At 67.8% G+C, this 24,263-nt stretch overlaps 2 protein-coding genes and 1 long non-coding RNA gene across 13 annotated transcripts in view; 2 read left to right on the forward strand and 1 right to left on the reverse strand.

Moving 5' to 3' along the window:
- Positions 1-14,402, forward strand: part of LAMA5 (laminin subunit alpha 5) — a 46,833-nt gene extending 32,431 nt beyond the window's left edge. For 4 of the 7 annotated variants that reach the window (XM_032350134.1, XM_032350135.1, XM_032350136.1 and 1 more), the window contains 44 exons: positions 106-246; positions 360-521; positions 731-832; positions 949-1,032; positions 1,677-1,907; positions 2,300-2,413; positions 2,636-2,763; positions 2,952-3,032; positions 3,156-3,370; positions 3,541-3,641; positions 3,725-3,905; positions 3,991-4,140; positions 4,606-4,757; positions 4,828-4,938; positions 5,082-5,193; positions 5,726-5,896; positions 6,005-6,201; positions 6,331-6,447; positions 6,595-6,749; positions 7,031-7,172; positions 7,287-7,389; positions 7,886-7,996; positions 8,764-8,940; positions 9,033-9,181; positions 9,262-9,432; positions 9,510-9,646; positions 9,722-9,875; positions 10,017-10,150; positions 10,227-10,389; positions 10,467-10,601; positions 10,696-10,853; positions 10,947-11,079; positions 11,156-11,299; positions 11,402-11,532; positions 11,638-11,808; positions 11,916-12,054; positions 12,146-12,291; positions 12,360-12,552; positions 12,622-12,786; positions 12,914-13,076; positions 13,166-13,299; positions 13,387-13,480; positions 13,610-13,732; positions 13,954-14,402. In XM_032350134.1, coding sequence (XP_032206025.1) covers positions 106-246; positions 360-521; positions 731-832; positions 949-1,032; positions 1,677-1,907; positions 2,300-2,413; positions 2,636-2,763; positions 2,952-3,032; positions 3,156-3,370; positions 3,541-3,641; positions 3,725-3,905; positions 3,991-4,140; positions 4,606-4,757; positions 4,828-4,938; positions 5,082-5,193; positions 5,726-5,896; positions 6,005-6,201; positions 6,331-6,447; positions 6,595-6,749; positions 7,031-7,172; positions 7,287-7,389; positions 7,886-7,996; positions 8,764-8,940; positions 9,033-9,181; positions 9,262-9,432; positions 9,510-9,646; positions 9,722-9,875; positions 10,017-10,150; positions 10,227-10,389; positions 10,467-10,601; positions 10,696-10,853; positions 10,947-11,079; positions 11,156-11,299; positions 11,402-11,532; positions 11,638-11,808; positions 11,916-12,054; positions 12,146-12,291; positions 12,360-12,552; positions 12,622-12,786; positions 12,914-13,076; positions 13,166-13,299; positions 13,387-13,480; positions 13,610-13,732; positions 13,954-14,093 — 6,315 coding nt within the window. In that variant the 3' untranslated portion in view covers positions 14,094-14,402. Of the gene's footprint in view, positions 1-105; positions 247-359; positions 522-730; positions 833-948; positions 1,033-1,676; positions 1,908-2,299; positions 2,414-2,635; positions 2,764-2,951; positions 3,033-3,155; positions 3,371-3,540; positions 3,642-3,724; positions 3,906-3,990; positions 4,141-4,605; positions 4,758-4,827; positions 4,939-5,081; positions 5,194-5,725; positions 5,897-6,004; positions 6,202-6,330; positions 6,448-6,594; positions 6,750-7,030; positions 7,173-7,286; positions 7,390-7,885; positions 7,997-8,763; positions 8,941-9,032; positions 9,182-9,261; positions 9,433-9,509; positions 9,647-9,721; positions 9,876-10,016; positions 10,151-10,226; positions 10,390-10,466; positions 10,602-10,695; positions 10,854-10,946; positions 11,080-11,155; positions 11,300-11,401; positions 11,533-11,637; positions 11,809-11,915; positions 12,055-12,145; positions 12,292-12,359; positions 12,553-12,621; positions 12,787-12,913; positions 13,077-13,165; positions 13,300-13,386; positions 13,481-13,586; positions 13,733-13,953 lie in introns of those variants that run through there. The other 3 variants (XM_032350137.1, XM_032350139.1, XR_004287377.1) reach the window with 3 other exon arrangements.
- On the reverse strand, positions 22-20,811 carry ADRM1 (adhesion regulating molecule 1). Of its 4 annotated transcripts, XM_032350141.1 has the most exons (11): positions 20,705-20,811; positions 20,089-20,302; positions 18,904-19,020; positions 17,324-17,447; positions 16,736-16,822; positions 16,107-16,188; positions 15,644-15,876; positions 15,282-15,439; positions 15,000-15,102; positions 14,615-14,761; positions 22-34 (listed from the first exon to the last, which is right to left on the reverse strand). In XM_032350141.1, exons 2-10 carry the CDS (start codon positions 20,299-20,301, stop codon positions 14,658-14,660), a joined length of 1,221 nt encoding a protein of 406 aa, XP_032206032.1. In that variant the 5' UTR covers position 20,302; positions 20,705-20,811; the 3' UTR covers positions 22-34; positions 14,615-14,657. The 4 variants fall into 4 exon arrangements, 3 of the variants coding, with proteins under 3 accessions (XP_032206032.1, XP_032206031.1, XP_032206034.1); XR_004287378.1 differs by lacking the exon at positions 15,000-15,102; XM_032350140.1 differs by lacking the exon at positions 22-34 and having other exon boundaries at positions 14,535-14,761.
- LOC116594711 lies at positions 20,804-23,877 on the forward strand. Of its 2 annotated transcripts, none has more exons than XR_004287380.1 (3): positions 20,804-21,834; positions 21,918-23,202; positions 23,313-23,877. It is a non-coding gene; the product is annotated as an uncharacterized LOC116594711 (long non-coding RNA). The 2 variants fall into 2 exon arrangements; XR_004287379.1 differs by having other exon boundaries at positions 20,804-21,825.
- The last annotated feature ends 386 nt before the right edge of the window (positions 23,878-24,263 follow it).

The following is a 24,263-nucleotide window of genomic DNA, read 5'->3' on the forward strand; positions in this document are numbered from 1 at the left end:
GGAGGCTCCGGGGAGAGTCAGCCCATGGCGGAGGCTGACAGTGCGCCAGGGTGGGCGGGGGTGCAGCACGCAGCCTACTGACCTGTCCTGCCCGCCCGCCCCCAGGAGAACGTGCAGGGCCCACGGTGTGACCAGTGCCGCCTCGGGACCTTCTCCCTCGATGCCGCCAACCCCAAGGGCTGCACCCGCTGCTTCTGCTTCGGGGCCACCGAGCGCTGCCGGGGCTCCGTGCTCACCCGCCGTGAGGTGTGTGGGCCGGGGGACCCAGCCCACGTGGGTGGCGCCTCAAGGAGGGGACTGCTGCCCCTCGCCAGCATGCTCTGGCTGTTGACCTCAGTGCCCTTCCCATGTGCCTGCAGCACGTGGACATGGAGGGCTGGACGCTGCTGAGCAGTGACCGGCAGGTGGTTCCTCACGAGCTGCGGGCAGAGGCCGAGCTGCTGTACGCTGATCTGCGGCGCGGGTTCGAGGCCCTCCCGGAACTGTACTGGCAGGCCCCGCCCTCCTACCTGGGGGACAGGGTGAGCCGGCGAGGCAGGCCCTGGGGAGGGCGCTAGGAGGGTGCCTGGGGAAGACAGCAGCGAGACTGCCCGTGTCTGAGGAGGGATGGGGACTCCGTGAGGGTGCCCAGCCCTACCCCGGTCCCCAGCCCCAGGGGTGCCCGAGGCCACCGCTGTTGACTCTGGGCCCACAGTCAGGGTCCGGCCAGGTCACGATGCTCTGTCTCCAGGTGTCCTCCTACGGCGGGATCCTCCGCTACGAGCTTTACTCGGAGACCCAGCGTGGAGACGTGTTCATCCCCACGGAAAGTCGGCCGGACGTGGTGCTGCAGGTGGCCGATGGCATGGGTGGGGCCGGGCAGGCAGTGGGCATTCCCGGGCAGGATGGGGGGCAGCTCACTGCCAGCCCTCACCTGCCCGCCCACCCCACCCCCCACCCCCTGCCCAGGGCAACCAGATGAGCATCGTGTTCCTGGAGCCCGTGTACCCGGCGCCCGGCCACATTCACCACGGACGGCTGCAGCTGGTGGAGGTGAGCAGGGCTGGCCTGGGCACCCGGGGCCTCTTGGATCCTGGCGCAGCCCAGGGAGGCCGGAGGGGCCTCAGGCTGCCGTGCCTGCCCTCTAGGATGGAAAACGGGGTGCCGCTGGGCTGGTGCTCCTGGCCGCGTGCTGGCCCGCAGAGCCCCGAGCCCGACACGGGAGTGACCGCCCGTGGGTGCCCAGCCCTGCGGTTCCCTCGGAGCCGCTGCTCCTCCCGCTTTCGGTCTTTCCTTAGAGCTTTAGAGAGGTCGCGTGCGGCCCCTGCCCTGTCCCCCGTGGAAGCCGCGGCTTGCCTGGCTCCTATTCTCGGTGTCCTGGAGGTGTCTTTCGATGAACAGAAATTCAGATGTTTACTGTACCCAAGTTTATCAGTTCTTCACGTGCAGTTAGTGTTTTTGTCTGATTTAAGGAACTATTTGTCTCTCTGAGATCAGGGAGTAGGAGGCTGTTTTGTTCTAAAAGCCAGGGGCATCTTCTTAGTGTCTGGGTTCCTAACGGGTCTGGACGTGGGCTTTGTGCCCAGTGTGAGGCAGGGGCGCGGGTGCCGGCTCCCCCGCGGGTGTGGGCTGATCCAGCCCCCCGGGAACCCGGCACCCCGGCCCCGCTGCCCCACTGAGCCCGCCGCGGCCTGCAGGGGAACTTCCGGCACTCGGAGACGCACAGCGCCGTGTCCCGTGAGGAGCTCATGATGGTGCTGGCGGGCCTGGAGCAGGTGCACATCCGCGCGCTCTTCTCCCAGACCTCTGCGGCCGTCTCCCTGCGCGGCGTGGCGCTGGAGGTGGCTGGCGAGGTGGGCGGGGGGCCTCCGGCCAGCAACGTGGAGCTGTGTATGTGCCCGGCCAACTACCGCGGAGATTCGTGCCAGGTGAGGTCGGGGGGGCGGGCACCCCTCCCCCGCGCTCTGTCTCCCCGACTCCTCCCTCACCCACTGGGTACCACCCTCCCAGCAGCCCTGCCTTTCTGCCATGGGCTGGGCCGCTCCACTGTCCACTGTATCGCTGCTGGGCCCTCTGCGCACACAGGCACTCTGTGTCCCTTCACCACCTGGTCCGGCCAGGCCTCGGCCACCGACCCGCTCCCCCGACCACGTGGTGGGGAGGTGCGCACCTGAGTCAGGGGATCCGTGTGGCTTCGGGGGCTCTGCCTTCGTGTCTAGCGGGGTCAGGGCCAGGACCCCTTCGGGTCTGAGAGCATGGTCCTTCCCCTGCCCCTCGGGCTGCCTTGCTTTCTTCCTGACCATGGATGCCTCTGCCTCAGGAATGTGCCCCTGGCTACTACCGGGACATCAAAGGTCTCTTCTTGGGTCGCTGTGTCCCCTGTCAGTGCCATGGCCACTCGGACCGCTGCCTCCCTGGCTCGGGCGTCTGCACAGTGAGTAGGGCTGGGCAAAGGCAGGGCAGACACCCTAGACACAGACTAGGGAAGACCGGGAGCCTTTGGGTCAGTGGTATGGACAAACTGGGGTCCTGGCGGAAGGGAGGTGTCCTGGGTGGGGCACTGGCTGGCCTTGGGCGTAGAGTGCCTGGCACGGCTGGGCGAGCTGGTGGGAAGCAGAGGCCCCACCATCAGTGCTGCCTGTCCCTTCTGCCTCAGGGCTGCCAGCACCACACTGAAGGTGACCACTGTGAGCTCTGCCAGCCTGGCTTTGTGCGCAGTGGGTCCGAGGACCCGATGGCCCCCTGTGTCAGCTGCCCCTGCCCCCTCGCGGTGCCTTCCAACAAGTAAGCTGGGCCAGCCCGCGCAGGGTCGGTCACCCTTACAGCCCTGGTAGGGAGGGTCCCCACCCCCTACCGGGCTGAGCCAGCACTGCCCCCTGGAGGCCAGAGCAGCTGGGGTGGGCTGGCCAGGTGCACCCCCCGCCCCCACCCCACGGTGTGCAGCTGTCCAAGAGCCGGCTCTGTGTCCGCAGCTTTGCCATGGGCTGCGTCCTGCGAGGAGGGCGCACACAGTGTCTCTGCAAGCCGGGTTACGCGGGCGCCTCCTGCGAGCGGTGAGTGGGCGGGCGGGCAGGTGGGCGAGCAGGAGGGCGCGCTTGTCCGAGGACCTGCAGGAAGGTGGGCGTTGTGGGCGCAGCACCCCAGACCACTGACCCTACCCTCGCCTCCCACCCCAGGTGCGCGCCGGGCTTCTTCGGGAACCCGCTGGTGCTGGGCAGCTCCTGCCAGCCGTGCGACTGCAGCGGCAACGGTGACCCCAACCTGCTCTTCAGCGACTGCGACCCCCTGACCGGCGCCTGCCGGGGCTGCTTGCGCCACACGACAGGCCCCCGCTGCGAGAGCTGCGCCCCTGGCTTCTTCGGCAACGCCCTGGTGCCCGGCAACTGCTCCCGTAGGCCTGGCACGGCGGGAGGGAGCTCGTGCGGCGGGTGCCCCTGGGGGAGGCGTGGGGGACGATCCCTCTGGGCGAGTGAGGGACCGAGGGTGGGGCAGGGCTGCGTCGGGTGGGAGCTCCGGAAGGGGTGAGGGGTCGGGGCCACCGTCACAGCACCCCTTCTGCAGGGTGTGACTGCTCCACGTGCGGGACAGAGACCTGCGACCCCCACAGTGGGTACTGCGTGTGCAAGGCAGGAGTGACCGGGCCACGCTGTGACCGCTGTCAGGTAGGGGCTTCCTGGAAGGGCGGGGCTGTGGGGGAGGGGCCCGCAGGCCCGACCGGCAGAGCCTGACCGCAGTCTGTGCACAGGAGGGGTACTTCGGCTTCCAGGACTGTGGGGGCTGCCGTCCGTGTGCCTGTGGACCAGCCGCGGAGGGCTCCAAGTGCCATCCGCAGAGCGGGCAGTGCCACTGCCGGCCGGGGGCCGGAGGGCCCCAGTGCCGTGAGTGTGCCCCCGGCCACTGGGGACTACCTGAGCAGGGCTGCAGGCGTGAGTACGGAGGGGTGGGGTGCTGTGGGGTGGCCGGCCCTGCGGGACCCTCCGTCAGCCCCTTACCCCACTCTTCCACACCTAGGCTGCCAGTGCCAGGGGGGCCACTGTGACATGCACACGGGCCGCTGCACCTGCCCCCCTGGGCTCAGTGGGGAGCGCTGCGACGCCTGCAGCCAACAGCACCAGGTCGTGGTACCCGGCGGGCCCGGGGGCCACGGCGTCCACTGTGAAGGTGCGTCCCTGTGCCCCAGCATTGTGCCTCCCAGGTCTGGGCGTGTGAGGCCCGGCCCCTCACGATCAGTTGACCCCTCTGTTGACCTCCACTTCCAGAGACACCTCGTGTCCCCCAGCTCCCTTTCAGTTCTCCGGGGGACCTCTGGGCTCTGTGCTGATCTCCTTCCCGCCTTCTGATCCCTGAGTCCAGAACTGGTCCCAACTGGTCCCCACCACCCTGGGACCCACCCCGAGCTTGTACTGACTTCCTGGCACCCGCCCCCTTCCCGACGGACTTCTTGATTCTCAGCCTGACCTTTCTGTTGGTCCCGCGACCCGGGCCTAACCTTTGACCCTCACCGACCTCCTCACCTTCCGCCTCGCTCAGTACTCCAACTCCATGACCCCTGGCGGACCCATCCCCACTGCGCTAACCCCGTGAGTCCTTCCCCAGCCCCGCACTGACCCCCTGTGCTGCCCGCAGTGTGCGACCACTGCGTGGTCCTGCTGCTGGACGACCTGGAGCGGGCCGGCGCCCTCCTCCCCGCCATCCGCGAGCAGCTGCGTAGCATCAACGCCAGCTCCGCGGCCTGGGCCCGGCTGCATACACTCAACGCCTCCATCGCCGACCTGCAGGTACCGCTCAGCCTGGCCCACCCCAGACTGCTCTCTCGGGCTGTGGGCTCTCACCTTCTCTCCTCCCCAGAGGCAGCTCCAGAGCCCCCTGGGCCTCCGCCACGAGACAGCGCGGCAGCTGGAGACCCTGGAACGGCAGACCTCCGGCCTCGGACAGGACACGCAGAGGCTGGATGGCCAGGCAGGACCCTGGGGACCCCTGCCCGGGACACGCCTCCCCTAGAAAGCCTCTTCTGTAGGCTGCACCCCCCGGGCCCCAGAGTGCCCAGCGTCACCCCCGATCCTTGCTTTAGGCTGTGGCCTGACAGGATGCTGTGTCCACAGGCCACAAGAGCCCTTGCCGAGGCCAGCCGGCTGCTGGACAGCACCAAGGCCTCACTGGGCCGGGCGCAGGCGCTGCTGGCGGCCATCCGGGCTGTGGACGACCTCCTGAGTGGTAGGGGCGAGCCTGGCTGGGTAGCGGGTGGTGGGCAAGCAGAAGGGCGGTCAGGGTCGGAGCAGGGTTCGAAGAACCGGCAGGGTCTGGCCGCTTAGACACGGCTGAGTGGACAGCAGAGCAGCGTGCGAGGCCGGAGAGGGTGTGGTGTGGCCAGACGGGGGCGGGTGGCGCCTCAGTGAGACAGAGCTGCCGCCGCAGGGGACGTGCTGACTCCGCCCAGGCGGGAGGAAGGCACTTGGTGGCGACCCGCCACAGGGCTGGTTGGGACAGGAGGCCTAGGGGCAGGTGGGGCAGAGGGGCGGTGGGGGGTTGGGAGGGGCTGAGGAAGGTGAGAGTGTGGGGGCCGGGAGGTCAGGCGGCCGAGCCGAGCTGGGGCCTGGAGCCGGGTTGTACCAGCCATGCGGGGCATTCCTGGGTGGTGTGCTGGCGCTCGGAGCTCGCTGGCTGAGGTCTCGGGCGTGGGAGCCGGTGGGCAGGGGTCTGCTCGGTCAGCAGGCCGGCCCTGAGCGCCCTCCCCGGCCGCCCATAGAGCTCGAGTCCCGGATGGACCACCTGTTCCCGGCCAATGCCTCGGCCCCGTCGGGCGAGCACGTGCGGCGGACTCTGGCTGAGGCGGAGCGGCTGCTGGGGGAGATGCGGGCCCGACACCTGGACGCCCCAAGAAGAGTAGCCGAGGCCCAGCTGGATGCGGCCCAGAGACGTGAGCAGCCGAGACCAGCTTGAGATGGGGCAGGTGGGGGGACCGGGCGGGCACTGGGTGGGGACCCGGAGTCACTGCCCAGCCGTCCCCACCTGGGATCTGGGCCAGTGTTGGCCCGTGTGCAGGAGCAGCTGACCGGCCACTGGGAGGGGAACCGGGCGCTGGCCGCACGCACCCGGGACCAGCTGGCCCGGCACGAGGCTGGCCTCATGGACCTGCGAGGGGCCCTGAACCGGGCAGTAGGCACCACTCGGGAGGCCGAGGAGCTCAACAGCCGGAACCAGGAGCGCCTGGAGGACGCCCTGGTGAGGGGCTCGCTCTCCCTCTCCCTCCCTCCCTCCCCCTTCCCCCGCTCCCCTCCCCCCCGCGGCCCCTCGTTCCCACCCTGTCACACCTCCGTTCTTGTCACCCCCTTTCTTCCCCGGGGCCTCCAGCTCCGGAAGCAGGAGCTGTCCAGGGACAATGCCACGCTGAGGGCCACTCTGCAGGCCGCCAGTGACACCCTGGCCCAGCTCTCTGGACTCCTGCACGGCATGGACCAGGCCAGGGAAGTGAGTGCGGTCCTGCCTGGGGACTCCGAGGCTGCCAGGGGTCTGCGCGAGGAGCGCGGCCTCCGAGTTCCCAGATCGGGGGAGAGTGAGTAGGGGACTGGGTTGAGGAGGGGAGGAGGGTCCCACTTACACCCCCGCCCCTTCCAGGAGTATGAGCGCCTCGCTGCGAACCTGGATGGGGCCCGGACGCCGCTGCTGGAGAAGATGCGGGCCTTCTCCCCGGCAGGCAGCAAGGTGGGCTTGGTGGAGGCCGCCGAGACACACGCACAGCGGCTGGCCCAGCTGGCCCTCAACCTGTCCAGGTGCGTGGCTGCAGGACGCCCCGGGGGTGCAACGGGGCCTTCCTGGGGCACGGCCCATCTGGGAGGGCTCCTGGAGGAAGCGGCTGTTGTCTGTACAAGGTCCCCGGAGGGGTCCCGGCCCAAACCGGCCGCAAGGGATGAGAAAGGCGCGCATGGCGGGCGGGCGGCAGGGCAGGTGCTGGGGATGGGGGGACCAGAGGAGGCAGGCCGGTTGGTCTGAGGATGTCTGGGTCCGGGCCCCCAACCTACGCACCCCGTGGCCCTCTCCTTCCTGCTTGCAGCGTCCTCCACGGGCTCAACCAGGACGGCTTCATCCAACGGGCCGTCGAGGCCGCCAGCGCCTATAGCAGCGTTCTTCACGCCGTGCTGGCCGCCGAGGGAGCTGCTAGCCAGGCACTGCGGCAGGCGAGCCACACGTGGGCGGTGAGGCCCTCCCCCCGCCCCCCCGGCCCCAGCAAGAGCCCCTGCCCCCCGCCCCTGCCCGCCTCTGGTTCCCAGAAGGCAGGTATGAAGCACGTCTTGCCCCTGTGTGTGCAGATGGTGGTAGAACGTGGCCTGGCGCCCCGAGCCCGGGAGCTGCTGATCAACGGCAGTGCCCTAGCCGAGGCCGCTCTCCGTGAACAGCAGAGGCTGGGCCGCGGTGAGTACCGGGGCTGTCTCTGTTCACGCTGGGGTGATGGTGGGCGTGTGACAGCCGCCCTGTGTGGGGGTCCCACTTCCCACCGGCTCAGCGCGTTGCCCTGGGAGCTCTGCAGAGGCCCGACGTCCCGCAGGTCTTGGGACCAGGCCCCGGGGCTGTGGAGGGGCCGGGGAGGGGTTTCTCCTCTCCGGATGGGTGCCTGGTAGAGGAGGAAGCGCCGGCTGGTGGCAAGGGGCACGCGCTCTGCTGCTCGGCCCTCGGGGTGCTGGGGGTCCCTGGATGGTGGCCTGGTCCCCCCCGAGCTTCCTTGTGTGAGCTGTGGGAGGGGGTGGTTACATCTGCACGGGGTTCCCGCCCTCACCACAGTGACGGTCCTCATGTCTGGGTGTCTCCGTCCGTGGGCATGTTGGCTTCATCCCTTCCGGATGAGGCCAGCCGAGGTGGGCTGTACGCTGGGAGTGGGGGCTCCTGGGGCTGAGGCTGCCTCCCCCCGCAGCGCGGGCTGCCATCCAGGGTACCAGGACCCAGCTCCGAGATGCCCAGGCCAAGAAGGAGCAGCTGGCAGCCCGAGTCCAGGAGGCACAGGCCATGCTGGCCATGGACACCAGTACGTTGGTCCTCGCCCCTCCCCTCGCCTTCTGCTTGTCCCCAGGGGGACCCTCCCTCCCCCTACAAGCAGGGTGCCAGCCGGGGCTCTCCGTGGGGCCCTGAACAGGGACGGGTCTATACCTGTGCCGTCCAGAGTGCTGGGCAGCCCCAGCCCAGAAGCGGCTCGCCTGTCAGGAAACTACACAAAATAGATCCAAGGAGCGAGTGAGAGCAGGAGGCGCTTTGGAGAGAAATGAGAGGGTTTGGGGGGCCGTGGGGAGCGTGCAGCAAGGACATTTCATCCTCAGAGGCTGAGGGGCATTGGGCCTGCTCGGGCCCCCAGGAAGGCCATCCGAGGGGGTGGTTGGACGGCACGAGGGGGCAGGAGCACGGAGGCCCACGTGGCAGAGCCAAGGACCCAGGGCAGGCCTCTGGGCGAGGGGTGATGCACCCGACCCAGGTCGAACATCCTAGCAAGCTTGGGCCTGGGGGCCGTGGAGGCTCAGGCAGGGCCCTGGGACAGACGGCAGAGCTGACACAGGTGTGGGGGTGGCCGGCTGCGGTCTAAAAGGAGGGCACGGGAGGAGCTGTCCAGTGGAGGGCAGGACACACACATAGTGTCTCTGATGCCTGTGGTTCTCGGGAGATCCGTGGGGTGCTAAGTGCCCCGATTGCGGGAGTTTGTCAGGGCGGGGCTGGTGCTCCCCCACCCTCCGGAGGGCAGGTGAAGCCAGGACGGTCCTCGCCTGTGTCCCTCTGAGCTCGCCTGCACGCTGCCCGCCACAGACGAGACCAGCAGGATCGCTCATGCCAAGGCTGTAGCCGCCGACGCCCAGGCCACGGCCACCCGCGTGCAGTCGCGGCTCCAGGACATGCGCAAGCGCCTGCAGCAGTGGCAAGACCAGTACGGAGGCCTGCGGGGCCAGGACCTGGGCCAGGCGGTGCTCGACGCGGGCCGCTCAGGTGGGCGCCGGGGTGCCACAGCCCTGACGGCGGGTGGCCGGGGCCCGGGGAGGACAGACTGTCAGAGGCACGGCCTCCCCTGCTCCCCGCAGTGTCCACCCTGGAGAAGACACTCCCGCAGCTCCTCGCCAAGCTGAGCCTCCTGGAAAACCGCGGCGCACGCAACGCCAGCCTGGCCCTGTCCGCCAGCATCGGCCGTGTGCGGGAGCTCATTGCCCAGGCCCGCGGGGCTGCCAGCAAGGTGAGCACAAGGGCCGGGGGACGGCGGGCATCTGGAAGACCAGGCAGTGGACACTGATGAGCCACGTGTCCCCCACACAGGTCAAGGTGTCCATGAAGTTCAATGGGCACTCTGGGGTGCGGCTGCGTGCCCCCCGGGACCTCTCCGACCTTGCGGCCTACACCGCCCTCAAGTTCTACCTCCAGAGTCCGAACCGGGAGTCCGGCCAGGCCCCCGGAGATCGCTTTGTGCTCTACCTGGGCAGCCGCCAGGTATCAGGCGGGCACAGTGGGCTGGGCGGGCATGGCGGGGCTAGGTGCCTGTCACGCTGAGCCTCCTGTCACCACAGGCCGTCGGGGACTACATGGGCGTGGCTCTGCGGAACCAGAGGGTGCACTGGGTGTACCGCCTGGGGGAGGCGGGCCCCGCAGCCCTCAGCGTCGACGAAGACATCGGGGAGCAGTTCGCAGCAGTCAGCATCGACAGGTGGGTGACCTGGCCCCCTTGGGCTCCCTCCATCGCTGGACGGGGTCCACTCCTCACCCCCCATTCTGCCTTCAGGTCCCTCCAGTTTGGCCACATGTCTGTCACGGTGGAGAAACAGATGCTCCATGAGACCAAGGGGGACATAGTGGCCCCTGGGGCCGAGGGGCTGCTCAGTCTGCGACCTGACGACTTTGTCTTCTACGTGGGGGGCTACCCCAGCCACTTCACAGTGAGCCTGGCGGGGCGGGGGCGGGGGTGGCCCTGCACTCCGATCCCAGGATGTCCTGCTCTGTGCCTGGCTGCCCACTGAGTGCCCTCCCTGGGGTCTGTCCTGGGGGCGAGAAGCCCTGACTGTGCCCTGTGCCTGCAGCCCCCCGAACCGCTCCGCCTCCCTGGCTACTTGGGCTGCATCGAAATGGAGGCGCTCAACGAGGAGGTGCTGAGCCTCTACAACTTCGAGGAGACCTTCCAGCTGGACACCACCATGGATAGGCCCTGTGCCCGGTACGTGCAGCTGGGGCCGGGCCCTCGTCGCACCCTGGCTTGCTCTTGGCTGACTGCTCTGATCTCTGACCTGCAGCTCCAAGTCGACCGGGGACCCGTGGCTTACGGACGGCTCCTACCTGGACGGCTCTGGCTTCGCACGCATCAGCGTGGAGAGTCAGATGGGCACGACCAAGCGCTTCGAGCAGGAGCTGCGGCTCGTGTCCTCCAGTGGCATCGTCTTCTTCATGCAGCACCAGGCACGCAGGCCGCCGGCCCCAGCACACAGCCCTCCGCAGCACCCCCGTACCCCGTACTGACCTGCCTCTCCCCCCAGGACCAGTTCCTGTGCCTGGCCGTGCGGAAGGGCTCCCTGCTCCTCCTCTATGACTTCGGCGCAGGCCTGATGGAGGCCACGCTGAGCCCAGCCGTGGACGCCAGTCTGCTGAACATGACCACGGCCAGCAAGGCGGTGAGGCTGGGCTCGGGGGAGGGCTCAGGGGCTCCGGGAGGACCCGTGGGACGCACGGCTCACCCTCAAGCTGGGGCCCACCGGCACCTCACAGATCCAGGTGTTCCTGCTGGGGGGGAGCCGCGGCCGTGTCAGCCGCGTGCTGGTGCGCGTGGAGAGGAACAATGCGTTCAGCGTGGACCACAGCAGCACGCTGGAGCTGGCCAGCGCCTACTACCTCGGGGGCGTGCCGCCCGACCAGCTGCCCCCAAGGTGAGTCTGGGAGCGGCCGGCCGGGAGCAGGCGGGCACCCTGGAGGTGGTGGCGGCGGCTGCGGCGGCGGGTCCTGATGTCCGTCCCCTGCAGCCTGCGGCAGCTCTTCCCCTCCGGAGGCTCGATCCGCGGATGCGTCAAGGGCATCAAGGCTCAGGGCAAGTACGTGGATCTCAAGAGGCTGAACACGACGGGCATCAGCTCGGGCTGCACGGCCGACCTGCTGGTGAGCCCCGGCCCGCCCTGGCCAGCAGCCCCATTCCAGGCCTGTGTTGTGGGCCCTCACGGTCACTCTCCTCTAGGTGGGACGGGCCATGACTTTCCACGGTGACGGCTACCTGTCCCTGGGGCTCCCTGATGTCCCCCCCGTCACGGGCCACATCTACTCTGGCTTCGGCTTCCGCAGCACCCAGGATGTCGGTCTGCTCTACCTCAAAGAATTCCTGGTGCGTGCGCCCCCACTCCTGGCAAGCAGCGTGGGGCTCTGGGGGCGAGAGGACGGGAGTGCAGGCCCTGGCCTGCTCCCCTGACCTGGGCACTGTCCCCAGGATGGGCCATACCAGGTGTCCCTGCAGCAGGGCCGGGTGGCACTCCAGCTGCCGACGACAGAGGTGAAGACCCGAGGGAGCTTTGCCGATGGTGCCCCCCATTACGTGGCTTTCTACAGCAACGACACAGGGTGAGCCTGGCCCACTGGGCCCCTGGCAGCGGTGTCCAGGGACCGGGAGGCGGAAGCACTGGGGGTGGCTGGCGCAGGGCGGGGAAAACGTTGCTGTCCTTGCAGGGTCTGGCTCTATGTGGACGACCAGCTTCAGCAGATGAAGCGCCACCAGGGGCTGCCGCCCAGGCCCCAGGCCCCGTCTGAGAAGAACCAGGTGCTCTACTTGGGAGGCTGGTCTAAGTCCGGCGACTACTCCAACTTCAGTGGCTGCATCAGCAATGTGTTCATGCTGCGGTGAGCCGGCGGGGGGCGGGGGTCAGGTGGGGGGGGCATAGGGGGTGTGGCCTGGCGCCCCCCACCCCGCCCCCGCCCCACCAGTGCTGACCCGCCGCCCTCCACAGGCCGCTGGGGCCGCAACGGGTGTTTGACCTGCAGCAGGACTGGAAGAAAGTCCACGTGAGCTCCGGCTGTGCCCCAGCCCCGCACGCCCAGACCCCAGGGCAGGCACCTCGAGGACTGAGGGCGGCGGCGGCACAGAAGGTGGGGGACAAGACACTGTGTGCCAGGCGGGACAGGGGTGTGGTCGGAAGGCCGTCACCACGCATCCTGCTTCCCTTCCGATTCCCCCCAGGCTGGCCGACGCAGCCGCCAGCCCCGCCAGGACCCTGCCTGCACCCCGCCCTGGTCTCTCAGGACGATCCGAGACGCCTACCAGTTTGGGGGCCCCCTGTCCAGTCACCTGGAGTTTGCCCATGTCCCGGCACCTCCCAGGAACTGGTAAGGCCGGGCCGGGTGGGGAGGGTGCCCAAGGGCCGCCCAGGCTGACGGCCCTGCTCCGCTTCCAGGTCCCACATCTCCATGCTGGCCCGCCCTCGCGCCCCCCGCGGACTTCTGCTGCTCGCTGTCCCCAGCAAGGCCAGTGGCCCTTCCCTGGCTGTGTTCTTGAGCCACGGCCACTTTGTTGCTCAGACGGAGGGCCCTGGGCCCCAGCTCCGTGTCCAGAGCCGCCAGCGCTCACGGGCTGGCCGGTGGCACACGGTGAGTCGCTGAGGGGGCACGGGCCAGGTCCTGGGAGCTCCCGTTCTGACGTGCCCCCTCCTGCCCCAGGTGTCTGTGAGATGGGAAAAGACCCGGATCCAGCTGGTGATAGACGGAGTCTGGGCCCAGGACCGGGAGGGGCCCGGCCAGCAGCACCAGGGGGCAGAGAGCCCCCGGCCCCAGACTCTCTTCGTGGGGGGCCTCCCAGCTCGTGGCTTCAGCGCAAGCCTCCCAGTGAGAACCTCCTCTGTGTAACCCCCACCCAACCCTGAACCACCTCCCCCATACCCCATCCCCTGCTGAACGGCCCTCCTGGGCCCTTGGGACCTCCCACCGCACCAGCCCATCTGTGTCCCCACAGGCAGCCACCGGCAGCTCCGGCTTCAGTGGCTGTGTGAGAAGACTGAGGCTGGATGGGCGGCCCCTGGGGGCCCCCACAAGGGCAGCCGGGGTCACGCCATGCTTCTCAGGCCCCCTGGAGAAGGGCCTGTTCTTTGCAGACAGCGGAGGTGTCATCACCCTAGGTCTGTAGGGCACGGGTGCACCCCTGCCTCAGTGGGGCGGGAGTGGTAGCCCCGCTGCCCTGCCCCTCCTCACAGCTCCCTCCTCACAGACACCGCGCCGCCTCCCGTGGCCCTGGAGGCCCTGGAGCTGGAGGTGCGGCCTCGGACGGCCACTGGCCTCATCTTCCACCTGGGCCGGGGCCTGGCACCGCCCTACCTGCAGCTGCAGACACAGGCTGAGCGGGTAAGCTGCGGCCCAGGGGGCTGAGGCCGTGGGGTGGGATCGAGGTTCGTGGGACTCTCCTGACCACCCCCCCCGGCCCCCACCCAGATCCTGCTGCAGGTGGACGACGGCGCCGGGGAGTTCTCCACGTGGGTGACACGCACTGCAGCCTTGTGTGATGGGCAGTGGCACCGACTGGCAGGTAAGCGCCCCCCACCTCTGCTTTTCTGCTGAGTAGACCACCCAGGAGGGACTCGGGAGGGGCAGTGGTGCAGGCTGCATGGCGGACAGCCCCCAGCCCCTCCCAGTCACGGGGACCCTGTGCCCACAGTGACCAGAAGCGGGAACGTGCTCCAGCTGGAGGTGGACACGCAGAGCAACCGGACCCTGGGCCCCATGCTGGCGGCCTCCACGGACCGTGCCCAGTCACCTCTGCACCTCGGGGGCCTGCCTGGTGAGGGCGGCCTCAGCCTGGGGGTGGGAGTTGCCCGTCGGGGGCCTGCCTGGTGAAGGTGGCCTTGCCTAGGAGCAGGGCCTGCTCCTCGGGGACCACGTGCCGGGGTGACCTGCTCTCATCCCACCCTCCTGTGATGGGGCAGCCAGGAAGACAGGCATGGGGGGGCACTGGGATGCTGGCCTCTGCTCTGACCGGTCTCCCCGCTTCTCCTCCCCCAGAGTCCATGAACACACAGGCTGAGCCTCTAGCCTACCGCGGCTGCATGAGGAATCTGGTGCTGAACGGCGCCCCCATCACGTGGCCTCACTCTGTGGGCATCCAGGGGGCAGTGGGGGCCAGTGGCTGCCCAGCCACCTAGTGAGCTGCCCCGCCAGCAGCCACGCCCGAGAACCTTCAGGGGCCCTGGCCCAGTGTCCACAGGAGGGCCGCCCCAGGCGGGCAGGCTCCCACCTCGCAGAGGCTTCACATCGAGGCCGTCCGGACTCCAGATTCTGGGGGTGATGACCCGTCTCTCTAGAACGGTCTAAGTCCTACCTAATGTTGCAAACTGAGGCTTCTGGTCCTTTTTCGTTCGGTTTTGTGCTGACACTTCCCTTCCCCCAACGTTTCCTAAAGTGAGGAACCTGCCGTGCTCCCTGAAAATTAAAAAACATCTTGTTTCACTGAGGGTTGACTTTAAACATGAAAGCAGAGCAGCCAGAGACCGATCTTGACCCCGGACGTGCTCGTGGGAGAACCCCCTGCCCAGGGGGCCGCCCTCCTACCAGCTCCCCTGGGGGGCACACAGGAAAACCACAAGTGGCAGGTAAAAGACAAGACCTTTATTTCTCAGCAAGCCGGCACGGAGCTGAGGGCACGCGCCGCGCCCCAGCCCACCACTGCGGCCGCCGGCCGTGACCCCGACCCCTGGGGACGCCGCCGGTCAGTCTAAGCTCATGTCTTCCTCTTCGTCCTTGGTGTCCTTCCCGTCGCCCTCCTCCTCGGGCCGGGCACTGTTCTGCATGGCTTTGGCAAATGCTTCCACATCTAAAATGCATTAAAGACACAAGGTGACCTTCTAGACCCTGGCCTGGAACTGCTGACCAAAGGGGACAGATGAAAACCTCAAGACGAAGGCCCAAGACCACCGACACGCCATGACCAAGCCAGCTAGCCCTATTCTGTGCACACGGGGAAGCCTTTTAACGAAAGAGAGAGAGAAAGGGACTCTCCCTTAGCCACATGGGGTAGGGAAGGGGCGGGGCGGGGGGGGGCAGGTACTTACCGCCCTTGTTGGCGGCCTCCACGGCCTCTGCAGGGAGGCCGAACTGGCACATGAGGGGGCCCAGCTGCCCAGAGGCCAAGGCGGCGCTGAACATACCCAGAGCCTGCAAAGGACAACCCGACGCCCTGAGTGCACGCCTGGCAAACGCCCCAGGGGAACGGGGGGTGGGGGGTTGCCTGGGCCAGGTGCAGGGACACCTGGTGACAGGGAAGCCCGTGGAAGAGGAGCCCTGTCCCCAGCCACTGAGCACACAGCGGGGGGCACCCAGGCCACAGCTCCTACCTGCTGGAACTGGGGCGAGGTCAGCGTGTTCTGGATCTCCTCTGCCGTCTGCGGCAGTGATTCCCCAGAGGGCAGGTAGGGCAGCAGGCGCTCCTGGACATCCGCGTTGGCAAGGATAGGTGCCATGATCTCGGGCGTCAGAACACTGGCCAGGTCCACTGAGGCGTAAGCACACGGCCATCAGCGGCTCGAGGCCAACCGCAGACACCCAAGCCGTGGCATCGTCGGGCGGGGCGAGGCGAGGGAGCAGCGGCTCAGCCCGGAGACCCGCTCGGCCCACCTCGGAGAGGCAGCAAGCGCGCAGGAAGGGGGCAGCAGGCCCCTTCACCCCCAAGCCTGGAGCCGAGCAGCGTGTGCGTTACCTTGCTGGCCACCTCCTGGCCCGGCCGGCACGTTCATCGTAGCTAGAATGCTCTGAAGGTCGCTCAGCTGGATGGGCTGGGTTGGGCTGGCTGCCGTGCTGGTTCCGTTACCTGAGCTCGGTGCGGGGCTCGGGCTGGTCACGGAGGTGGCCGCTGGAGCAGAGGGGGCTGGGGTGGCTCGGGTAGAAGAGGCGGTGGAGGACGGGGTGGCGGCTGCGGACTGGCTCCGGGAGCTGGAAACAGCGAGGGCAGCCATGGAGCGACCACACAGCCCCGAGGTGCCCACGGCAGGTCGCTCCTACAGCGGTGCTCCCTGAACTGCCAGGGATCCGGAACCGTCGAGACCCCAAAAACGTCCCTCCCCAGGTGTCTCCTCAGTCCTTCTGCATCTCCTATGTCCAGTCACCCTGAAGGATGGGACTCCTGGTGGCACGTGGGGGGGTGGGGCGGGGGCAAGGCTCACCTGGACGAGGAGCTGCTGGCTGGAGGCCCTCCGCTCCCCAGGAGGCTGGCCAGGCCCGGCCCGGTCAGGGCCCCCAGCCCACCTGCAAGGACACATGAGCTCAGCTGCCACCCCGTCCTAAAGAGCCCACCTCTCCCTGCCAGATCTCCTACGCTAACACCCAGGGACAAGCAGGGGAGAACAGGGACCACAGTGGGCCAGGGTGCCAGAGCCGTGACTGCTGGGGCTGTAGCATTCTAGAAGCTTATTCCGCGCGTCACATCGTTTCTGTCTCCCATCCCGCTAACGACGCACTTAGGTCCAAGGTAACACGCAGTCCACACCTGGCACAGTAGCGAGGGTTTCCCTTCCGCCCAAGCAGCAGCCATCCCAGCGCAAGAGGCGGCGGCAGCGGGCAAGCCCCCCGGAGGGGAACCTGAGCAGAAGGCCCAGCAGGAGCCCCGCTCCCAGGCCCCCTGTGGGCCCCTCAAGTACAGAGCGAGGTCTTCACCACGGACCAGCTCCCAGCTCAAACCACAGGGCACACGGGCCCGGCCCAGGGACAGATGTTCGAGAACCACCGAGAAGGAAACATTCCATTCCCAAAGCGACCCTCGCCAAAGGCCACGCGGTGCGCACGCGGGGCTTACCCAGTCCTCCGAGGCCGGCGGGTCCGATGAGCTGCATGAGCTGGCTGTGGCTCATGTTCCCCAGCAGGCTCTGCAAGCCGCCCTCGCCTGCGGGACAGCACGCGCTCAGACTCGGCGGCCCTGGCTGAGACCGTGCGCCCCGTGAGCCCGCCCTTCAGCGTCCCCTGCCCTCACAGCAGCGCCTGGGATGAGACAACATGGCGGGGCGGGCGCATGGTTTTATCCCCAGAAGCTGGACGGAGACTTGGACTTGGGACGACTAAGAGGCTTCTAACTCGGAAACCTCCGTTTCCACTTAACCACCACAGGGGCTCAGTGGGCTGAGTCTGCCTTCAGCTCAGGTCAGGACCTCAGGGTGCCGGGATCAAGTCCTGCGTCAGGCCCCCTGCTGAGCGAGGGGGGTGGGGGCGGCTCCCTCTGCTCTGCCCCGCCCCCGCCTCACGCGGGCTCACAGAACCCTAACGCAAGAGGAGAAGCAAGACAACGACCACGTTGCAAGCAGCGACAAGGAGCTGCGCGCGCATCATCGGGAACACACGTCCCCTGCGGGCACTGCCGCGCCAGCGCGTTCCGGAAGGTGGCGCCTACCGCCCAGCGCAGAGAGCTCGTGGCCTCCCGTCCCGCTGGCCCCCAGCGCGCCCGGCATTGGAGGGCTGTTCAGGCACTCGTTGACCTTCCGGCAGTGCTCCTCGTCCTGGTCGGTCTTGGGCTCCTGTAGGGGGAGGACAGGACCACAGCTGCGAGGGGGCGGTCCGCCGCCAGCAACGGGGGCCCCGTCCACAGCCGCACGGCACCCAGGACCCGGCAGGGCCGAAGGGAACGGCCGCCCGTCAGGATCGCGGAGCTGCGGCCACGATCACTCGGTGGCCACGCTCACTCGGCGGCCGCAGACTGAGGCCCTGAGAGCCCCGGGGCCGCACACAGCGACGCCTTCTCAGCGCCTGGAACTCGGTGCCTCACACAACAGCCTAAAAGCCACGAAGCCCTCCTGCACCTCGTATAGGAGCGTGACACGGTGACATAACCCTCCTATCACACCACTGCCCACGAGCCAGCCCACCCGTGGCCCTTCGGGGTTCGCCAGAAACCCCAGAAAGCACACCTGGCAGGCCCTCGACACCAGCGCCCCGGGGTGTAGGCCGTTCTCAGGGAGCACCACCCCCTACGTGCCCCCAGAACCACGAGATGAAGCACCCACAACCGGGCACGCGCTGTGGGTCTGCTGGGGGCCAGGGACACAGAAGGGAAACACCACAGCGTCCCCCACGCCCATAGCAGAAGGGAGCAGGGCAGGCGAGCAAAACCGGGCACGGCAGAGCTAGTGGAACGTTCCCTGGGAGAACCCGGAGAAACAAGCTGGGCCCCTCCCGGGCCTGCAAGTCTCCCCGTGCGCGCCGCACCCGCCCAGCCCGCTTGTCCACGCGGCTCTCTCACCGCGTGTGCAGAGACCAGGGTCTGCAGCACAGCCTGGCCGGCCCTGCGAGAGAAACCGCTCCTGCCCTGCCCTGGTACGTGCCGGGGGAGGGCAGTGGAGTCAACCTCCACGGAAGGAAACTGGAAACATCTGTCTGCAAAGGCCTCCGATCACCCACTTGGAACACGTGCGCTTCGGGGTGTCCGCCCAGAGACGCCCTCCCACCCCCCATATGGGAAACAGCCTCAGAGTCACTTTAACCTGCTGCGGCAGCACCACGACCAAATAAGCCCAGTGGCCGGCCGGCGGGACAGCCCCGGCACGCTGACCCCCAAAGACCCCCAAACCACGCGACGGGGAAGGCTAGGGGAGGCAGGGCTCAGAAAAGCTTGGGAAAGGACGTGTCGTTTTGTAAACGCAGTAAGAACTCAGCCCTGCTCCGGCCCCGGGCTGCTCCCGGCGGGGCGGGGCGGGGGTCCGCAGTCAGCAGAGTGACACTGGGGTCCCGTCCAGAAAGCACTCTTGTCCATGTGCCAGGACTTCTGGACCTTGCAAAAGCACCAGGAGCCCAGCCGCAAGTGCCCGGACTCTGGAAGCGGCCCTGCTCCAGCGCCCCCGGCCCCCACCCCCAGAGAGAGACCCAAGAGTTCTCAGGGTCCCCGATGCTTAGTGAGCATCAGCCGTTTTGGGAAAGTGAGTCCCAGCGTCCGGCGAGCACGTCTACGAGAGACACCGCGCGCAGCCCGCCACGCACCTGCATCCAGAAGAAGAGCCGCTTGGAGCCTGCCTTGAACTTGAGCACGTAGACCCTCCCGCTGGGGCACTGCGGCACCCGCTTGAACTCACAGTCGTCAGGGAAGATGATCAGGTCCTTCCAAGAGCGCAGGGGGGTCAGCCTCACCCAAACACCCACTGTGGGTCCCACCGCCTCCCAGGGAAGCCCGCGGGCTACTCCTCTGCAGGGGAGCGGTGGGAGGGGGTCCAGGGCCCAGGCCCCTTGCCAGGAGGGTCTCCCCCGGTGGAGAAGACAGGGTCAGAGGCGCCCCCCCAGGGCATGAGGCCAGGAGGGGGGCTCCGCGCTCAGCGGGGCAGGGAGGCTTGCGGCTCTCCGGAGACCTAACAAGGACACCTTGGAAAAGAGCGGCCCGGCGGCCTGCGGGGGCGGGGGGCAAGCGGGCGGAAGGGCAGAAGCCCCCAAGCGGCGGCTCGCAGCGCGGACCGGCCGGCGCACCGCCAGAGGCTGGCCAGGCGCGAGGCAGGGCGCTGGCAGACCGCCGGGCCCGGCGCGCGAGCGGAGCAGAGGGGCCGCGGGTGGGGGAGCGGGTCCGGGAGCGGGTCGGGGAGCACGTCGGGGAGCGGGTCGGGGAGCGGGTCCGGGAGCGGGTCGGGGAGCGGGTCGGGGAGCGGGTCGGGGAGCGGGTCCGGGAGCGCGTCCGGGAGCGCGTCGGGGAGCGGGTCGGGGAGCGGGTCCGGGAGCGGGTCCGGGAGCGCGTCGGGGAGCGGTTCGGGGAGCGGGTCCGGGAGCGCGTCGGGGAGCGGTTCGGGGAGCGGGTCCGGGAGCGCGTCGGGGAGCGCGTCGGGGAGCTCATCGGGGAGCGGGTCGGGGAGCGGGTCGGGGAGCGCGTCCGGGAGCGCGTCGGGGAGAGGGTCGGGGAGCGGGTCGGGGAGAGGGTCGGGGAGCGGGTCCGGGAGCGGGTCGGGGAGCGCACCGGGGAGCGCGTCGGGGAGCGGGTCCGGGAGCGCATCGGGGAGCGCGTCGGGGAGCGGGTCCGGGAGCGCATCGGGGAGCGCGTCGGGGAGCGGGTCCGGGAGCGCACCGGGGAGCGCGTCGGGGAGCGGGTCCGGGAGCGCGTCGGGGAGCGGGTTAGCGCATCGGGGAGCCCGTCGGGGAGCAGCCCCGGCCGCGCCCGCAGGCCGCCCCGGCGCCGAGCGCACTCACGTCCTCCACGGTGCCCGACGTGCGGTCCTTCCAGCAGAAGTGAATGAGGGAGTCGTCCGTCTGCTGGATGTACACGAGCCCTTTCCGCTTGTCCGGGGTGACGGTCGTGCCCTTCAGCGACATCTTCCCCGCGCGGAACTCCACCAGGTACTTGTTGGAGGAGCCCCGCGAGCCGGGCACCAGGCTTGGGAACAGCGCGCCCGAGGTCGTCATCCTGGAAGAGCCGCCCGCACGCGCGCCGGGTCAAGGCAGGGGCGCCCCGGCCGCGCCTCCCGCGGAGCTGCCCTCGCGGAGCCCGGCCCCGGGCCCCAGCCCCACGACGCCCGAGCCCGCGCCCCCCGCGCCGCCCCGCCCCCGCCCCCCGCGCGGCCGCCCCCGCAGCTCGCGGCCCCGCGCGGCCCCCGGCGTCACGCTGGCAGGCGGGCGACACGGCCGCGGCGGGCCGAGTGCGGGGCCCCCCAGAGCCGCCGCCCCGCGCACAGGCCCCCCCCAGCCGGGCTCGCCGGCCGCCCCCGCGCCCCACACCCCGGCCTCCGCGGACCCGACCCCGGCTCCGGCACCCCGACGGCGCAGGCCCCGCCCCCGCAGCCGGCCCCGCCCCCGGCGACCCCCGCACCTGGCCCGCGCCGCGACTCGGCCGAGAGGCACCGTCCGGGCTCGCTCTTCCTCCTCAGCGCCTGCCGGGCCCCGCCGGAAGTCCCCTCTCGCTCCGCCCCCCCCGCCGCTCTCGCCGGCGATTGGGCTGCGTCAGGGGCGGGGCCGACGCTGAGCCGTCAGCGATTGGGAAGGACAGCCGTCCATCGGCCCTCCCTCGCCCGCCCCGCGCTCGCGGTCCCTTCCGGCGGAAGCGCGGGCGGGCGGCGCGCGGGCCAGAGCGGCTCCTATTGTTGCTGTGTCATAGGGGCGCGGCGGCGGCCCCTGGCGGCGGCGTCCGGAACAGCGCGGCGGGCGCCGACCGAGCCGGGGCGCGGGGGGCGTTGGAGTGCACACCCCCACCGTGGCGGGAGAGCTGGTGCACCTGTCGCAGACTCACGGCCGGAGCGACACGCCAGGTCCCAAGATGTGCGGGAAACAGCCCTCACGTCAGGGGATCTAGGACGCTGGGGCTGGGGAGGCCCGGCTTCGCGACCCCAGGGCTGTGTCGCCGAATCACAGCCCTGGACGTGGGGGTCCAGAGTCAGCGCCCAAGACAGCAGCGGTGCTCGTCTGGGGGGCGATGGAGATGCCGCGCTGCCTCCCTGTTCCCCCGTGACACTGCTGGCGTGGCTGCCCCCGTTCTCCCCCGGGGGTCCCCCATTCCCCTCTGATGACAGTGCTGGCGTGGCTGCCCCTCACTGTCCCCTAGGCAGGTCTCCCTACTCCCCGATTCTCCCCTGGGGGTCCCCCGTCCTCCCGTGATGAGTGCTGGGGGCCCCCCACATTCCCTCTGTGTGTGTGGTTCCCAGAGGCTAACGTGTGCTCACAACAGAATGTCCCAGCGCGACCCGATGTTCACAAGGACCGGGTGCCCTCCGTTTCCACCCTGTGCTCCGCTGGGACACAGTAACCACGCGGGGCACACCCACCCAGAGCCCCGGGCCCTCCCAGCCCGCACCAGAGACCCCTCCACAAGCAAGGCCACTCTGCACCATGCTGCCTGACAGTTTGTCACCTGCGTGTCAGCTCTGTTAAGCTTTTCACAAAAAGGATCAAAGTGGAAGGTGGTTTCGCTTCGAAGATTTATTCACGTTGACGCAGGTGAGTCTGGTGCGTTCACTGGAACCCATCCGCGACGTTCTGTATAATGGTCTCAGGTACAGCCACCTTTTTTAAAAGATTTTTTATTTTAGAGAGAGTGAGCACGGGCAGGAGGACGGACGGAGAGGATCTCCAGCAGATTCCCCGATTCCCCGCCGAGCGGGAGCCTGATGTAGGGCTCGATCCCAGGACCCCGCAATCAGGATGTGAGTCAAAATCAAGAGCCAGGCATCCAGGTGCCCCCGAAGGAAAACCACTTCTGTATCCATTGTTTTGTGATCTAAAGACTCACCAATTTTGCTTTGTTTTTGAAAACGTAGCTGTTTTTCATTTAAAAATGTTTATGTTGATAAATAATAAGCCTTTTACTTTTTAACTAGCAAATACTTCCACTTCATTTCATTTCCTAGTAAATGCCAACAGAGCAAACCACACACAGGAGCTCCCCGGGGCCCCAGAGACCACATGGGAGAGGGGCATGGCCCTGAGCCCACGACAGCAAGTGCCCTGCTGGTGACACTCAAGGACACCAAAGACAACAGTGGCTGCCCGAACACAGGCCAGCGGGCGGGAAGAGTCAGGAAAAGTTAAGAATTGGCCACAGGAGGCCGCAGGGAAACCAATGTTGGACCGGAAGAGCGTGGTTCCCCCCAGCCCGTGGCCTCGAGGGGCTCACTGGAGCACATCCTCTCTTCGAGCTGGGGGCCTGTGTCTAAGGCTGGTTCCGTGGCTCGTGTGCAGGAAGGACAGTGGCCGCAGGCAGACGAGCGTGGCCAAGGCCCCTGGGTGTGCCCGCCCCTGACTGTGGGGTGCTGTGGGGGACAAGGCAGCGGGGTGAGTGGGTCCAGTGGCTCCTGCACAAGGGGTGGGCAGGGCACGGGGACCGTGGCGCCTGGACACATCACCAAAGGGGCACAGCCAGCAAGAGGCACAGGAGCAGAGAGCCCACGCCATTCTTCATAAGAGAAACGCAAATTAAAACACACCGATGAGAAGGGCAGGAACCCCGAGAAGGGAGCGCGACGGGACTAAGTGCTGAGGCCGTGGCTGCCCGCACCTGCACGGTCCGCACGGTCCGCACGGTCCGCACGGTTCGGCAGCGGGGTTCCCACGATCGTCTTTCTTTCCTTTTAACGATCCTCTTTTTTCGGAGGGAATGGTAGGTTTAGTCCCAAGGTGAGCAGGAAGTACCGAGTGCTCCCATGCAGCCCTCCGCAGGCACCTCCTCCTGCCGTCAGCATCCCCGCCGGCGGGCGCGCATGTGACAGCCCACAGACCCGCGAGGACACGCAGTGTCACCAGTGGCCCATCTCCCTGCCCGCCAGCTGTGCGTCTGGACTCACGCATGACACGGACCCACCATCACAGTGTCGCACGGTGTGGTCTCACCGCTGGGAGTCCCCTGCCCTCCTCCCGTCCATCCCTCTGTCCTCCCTAACCTCTGACAAGCACTGACCACTTCTTTCCAATGTTTTTTATGGTGGTAGGATACACATGACGTCAAATTCACCATCTTAACCCTCAGTGAGCCGTTCAGTGACGGAAATACACTCCACGATGTTGTGCCGCATCAGCATCCTGTCACCTTTCGAGACACCAAGCCCGCCCCCTGTCCCTGTCGCCGCCATCCTACTGCCCCTCGCGTTCTGACGACCCTCGTATGTGACGTCGATGGGAGTCCTGCAGTCTTTGTCTTTCCGTGAGGGGCTTGTCTCTCTGAGCGGGGCGTCCTCGAGGTCTGCCCACGTGGCAGCAGGTGTCTGGGTCCCCCCCACCCCGGCTGGCGTAGAGCACGTGGTATTCATCCGTCCATCCCTGGCGGACCCGGGCAGCCCCCGTGACTCAGCAGTGGTGGGGAACACTGCTGTCGGCGTGGGCGGACAGACATCTCTTCGGGACCTTGCTTTCCGATGCTTCCAGCACAGCAGCACAGTGGGATTTCCGGACCCTCTGGTAACACTGTGGGTAACGTTCTCCGGAGCTGCGATCCTGTCTTCCACAGCAGCTGCCCTGCTTTGGATTCCCGGCAGCAGCCCGTTCCGGCCTGACCGTGCAGTCCCTCCAACACTCGGTGCGGGCCTATCGCGGTGAGCTCGGATTTGCATTTGCCACGTGATTCGCGGGGCCGGGAGTCTTCTCACGGACTTACTGGCTCTTTGTGCATCTTCTGTGCACAGGGTCCTCTGCCTGTTTTTTGGATCAGGTTTTTGTTTCCTTAGTTTGAGAAATTCCCTGCATATTCTGGATGTCATTCTCCTGGCAGATGTTGTGTTTGTCTCTCTTTTCTCCCATTCTGTGGGTTGCATTTTTACCTGATGCTACTCTGATGCACAAACATCTAGTTTCCATCTTGCCCAATTTGTTTATGTTTTCTGTTGTTACCTGTGCCTTCAATGTTCTACCTAAGAAATCACTGCCAAGTCCTACGTCACTAAGCT

Source organism: Mustela erminea, chromosome 7 (genome assembly GCF_009829155.1).
Source record: "Mustela erminea isolate mMusErm1 chromosome 7, mMusErm1.Pri, whole genome shotgun sequence".
NCBI classification, from domain to species: Eukaryota; Metazoa; Chordata; class Mammalia; order Carnivora; family Mustelidae; genus Mustela; species Mustela erminea.

What these genes read in the sequence shown, in the direction of transcription:
- ADRM1 (XM_032350141.1), bottom strand. Translation starts at nt 20,301, where the DNA reads ATGACGACCTCGGGCGCGCTGTTCCCAAGCCTGGTGCCCGGCTCGCGG. An exon ending in GGCTCTTCTTCTGGATGCAG is followed by an intron (nt 17,448 to 18,903) that starts GTGCGTGGCGGG and finishes CTCCCCCTACAG; the next exon opens with GAGCCCAAGACCGACCAGGA. An exon ending in GCCAGCAGCTCCTCGTCCAG is followed by an intron (nt 15,877 to 16,106) that starts GTGAGCCTTGCC and finishes CGCTGTTTCCAG; the next exon opens with CTCCCGGAGCCAGTCCGCAG.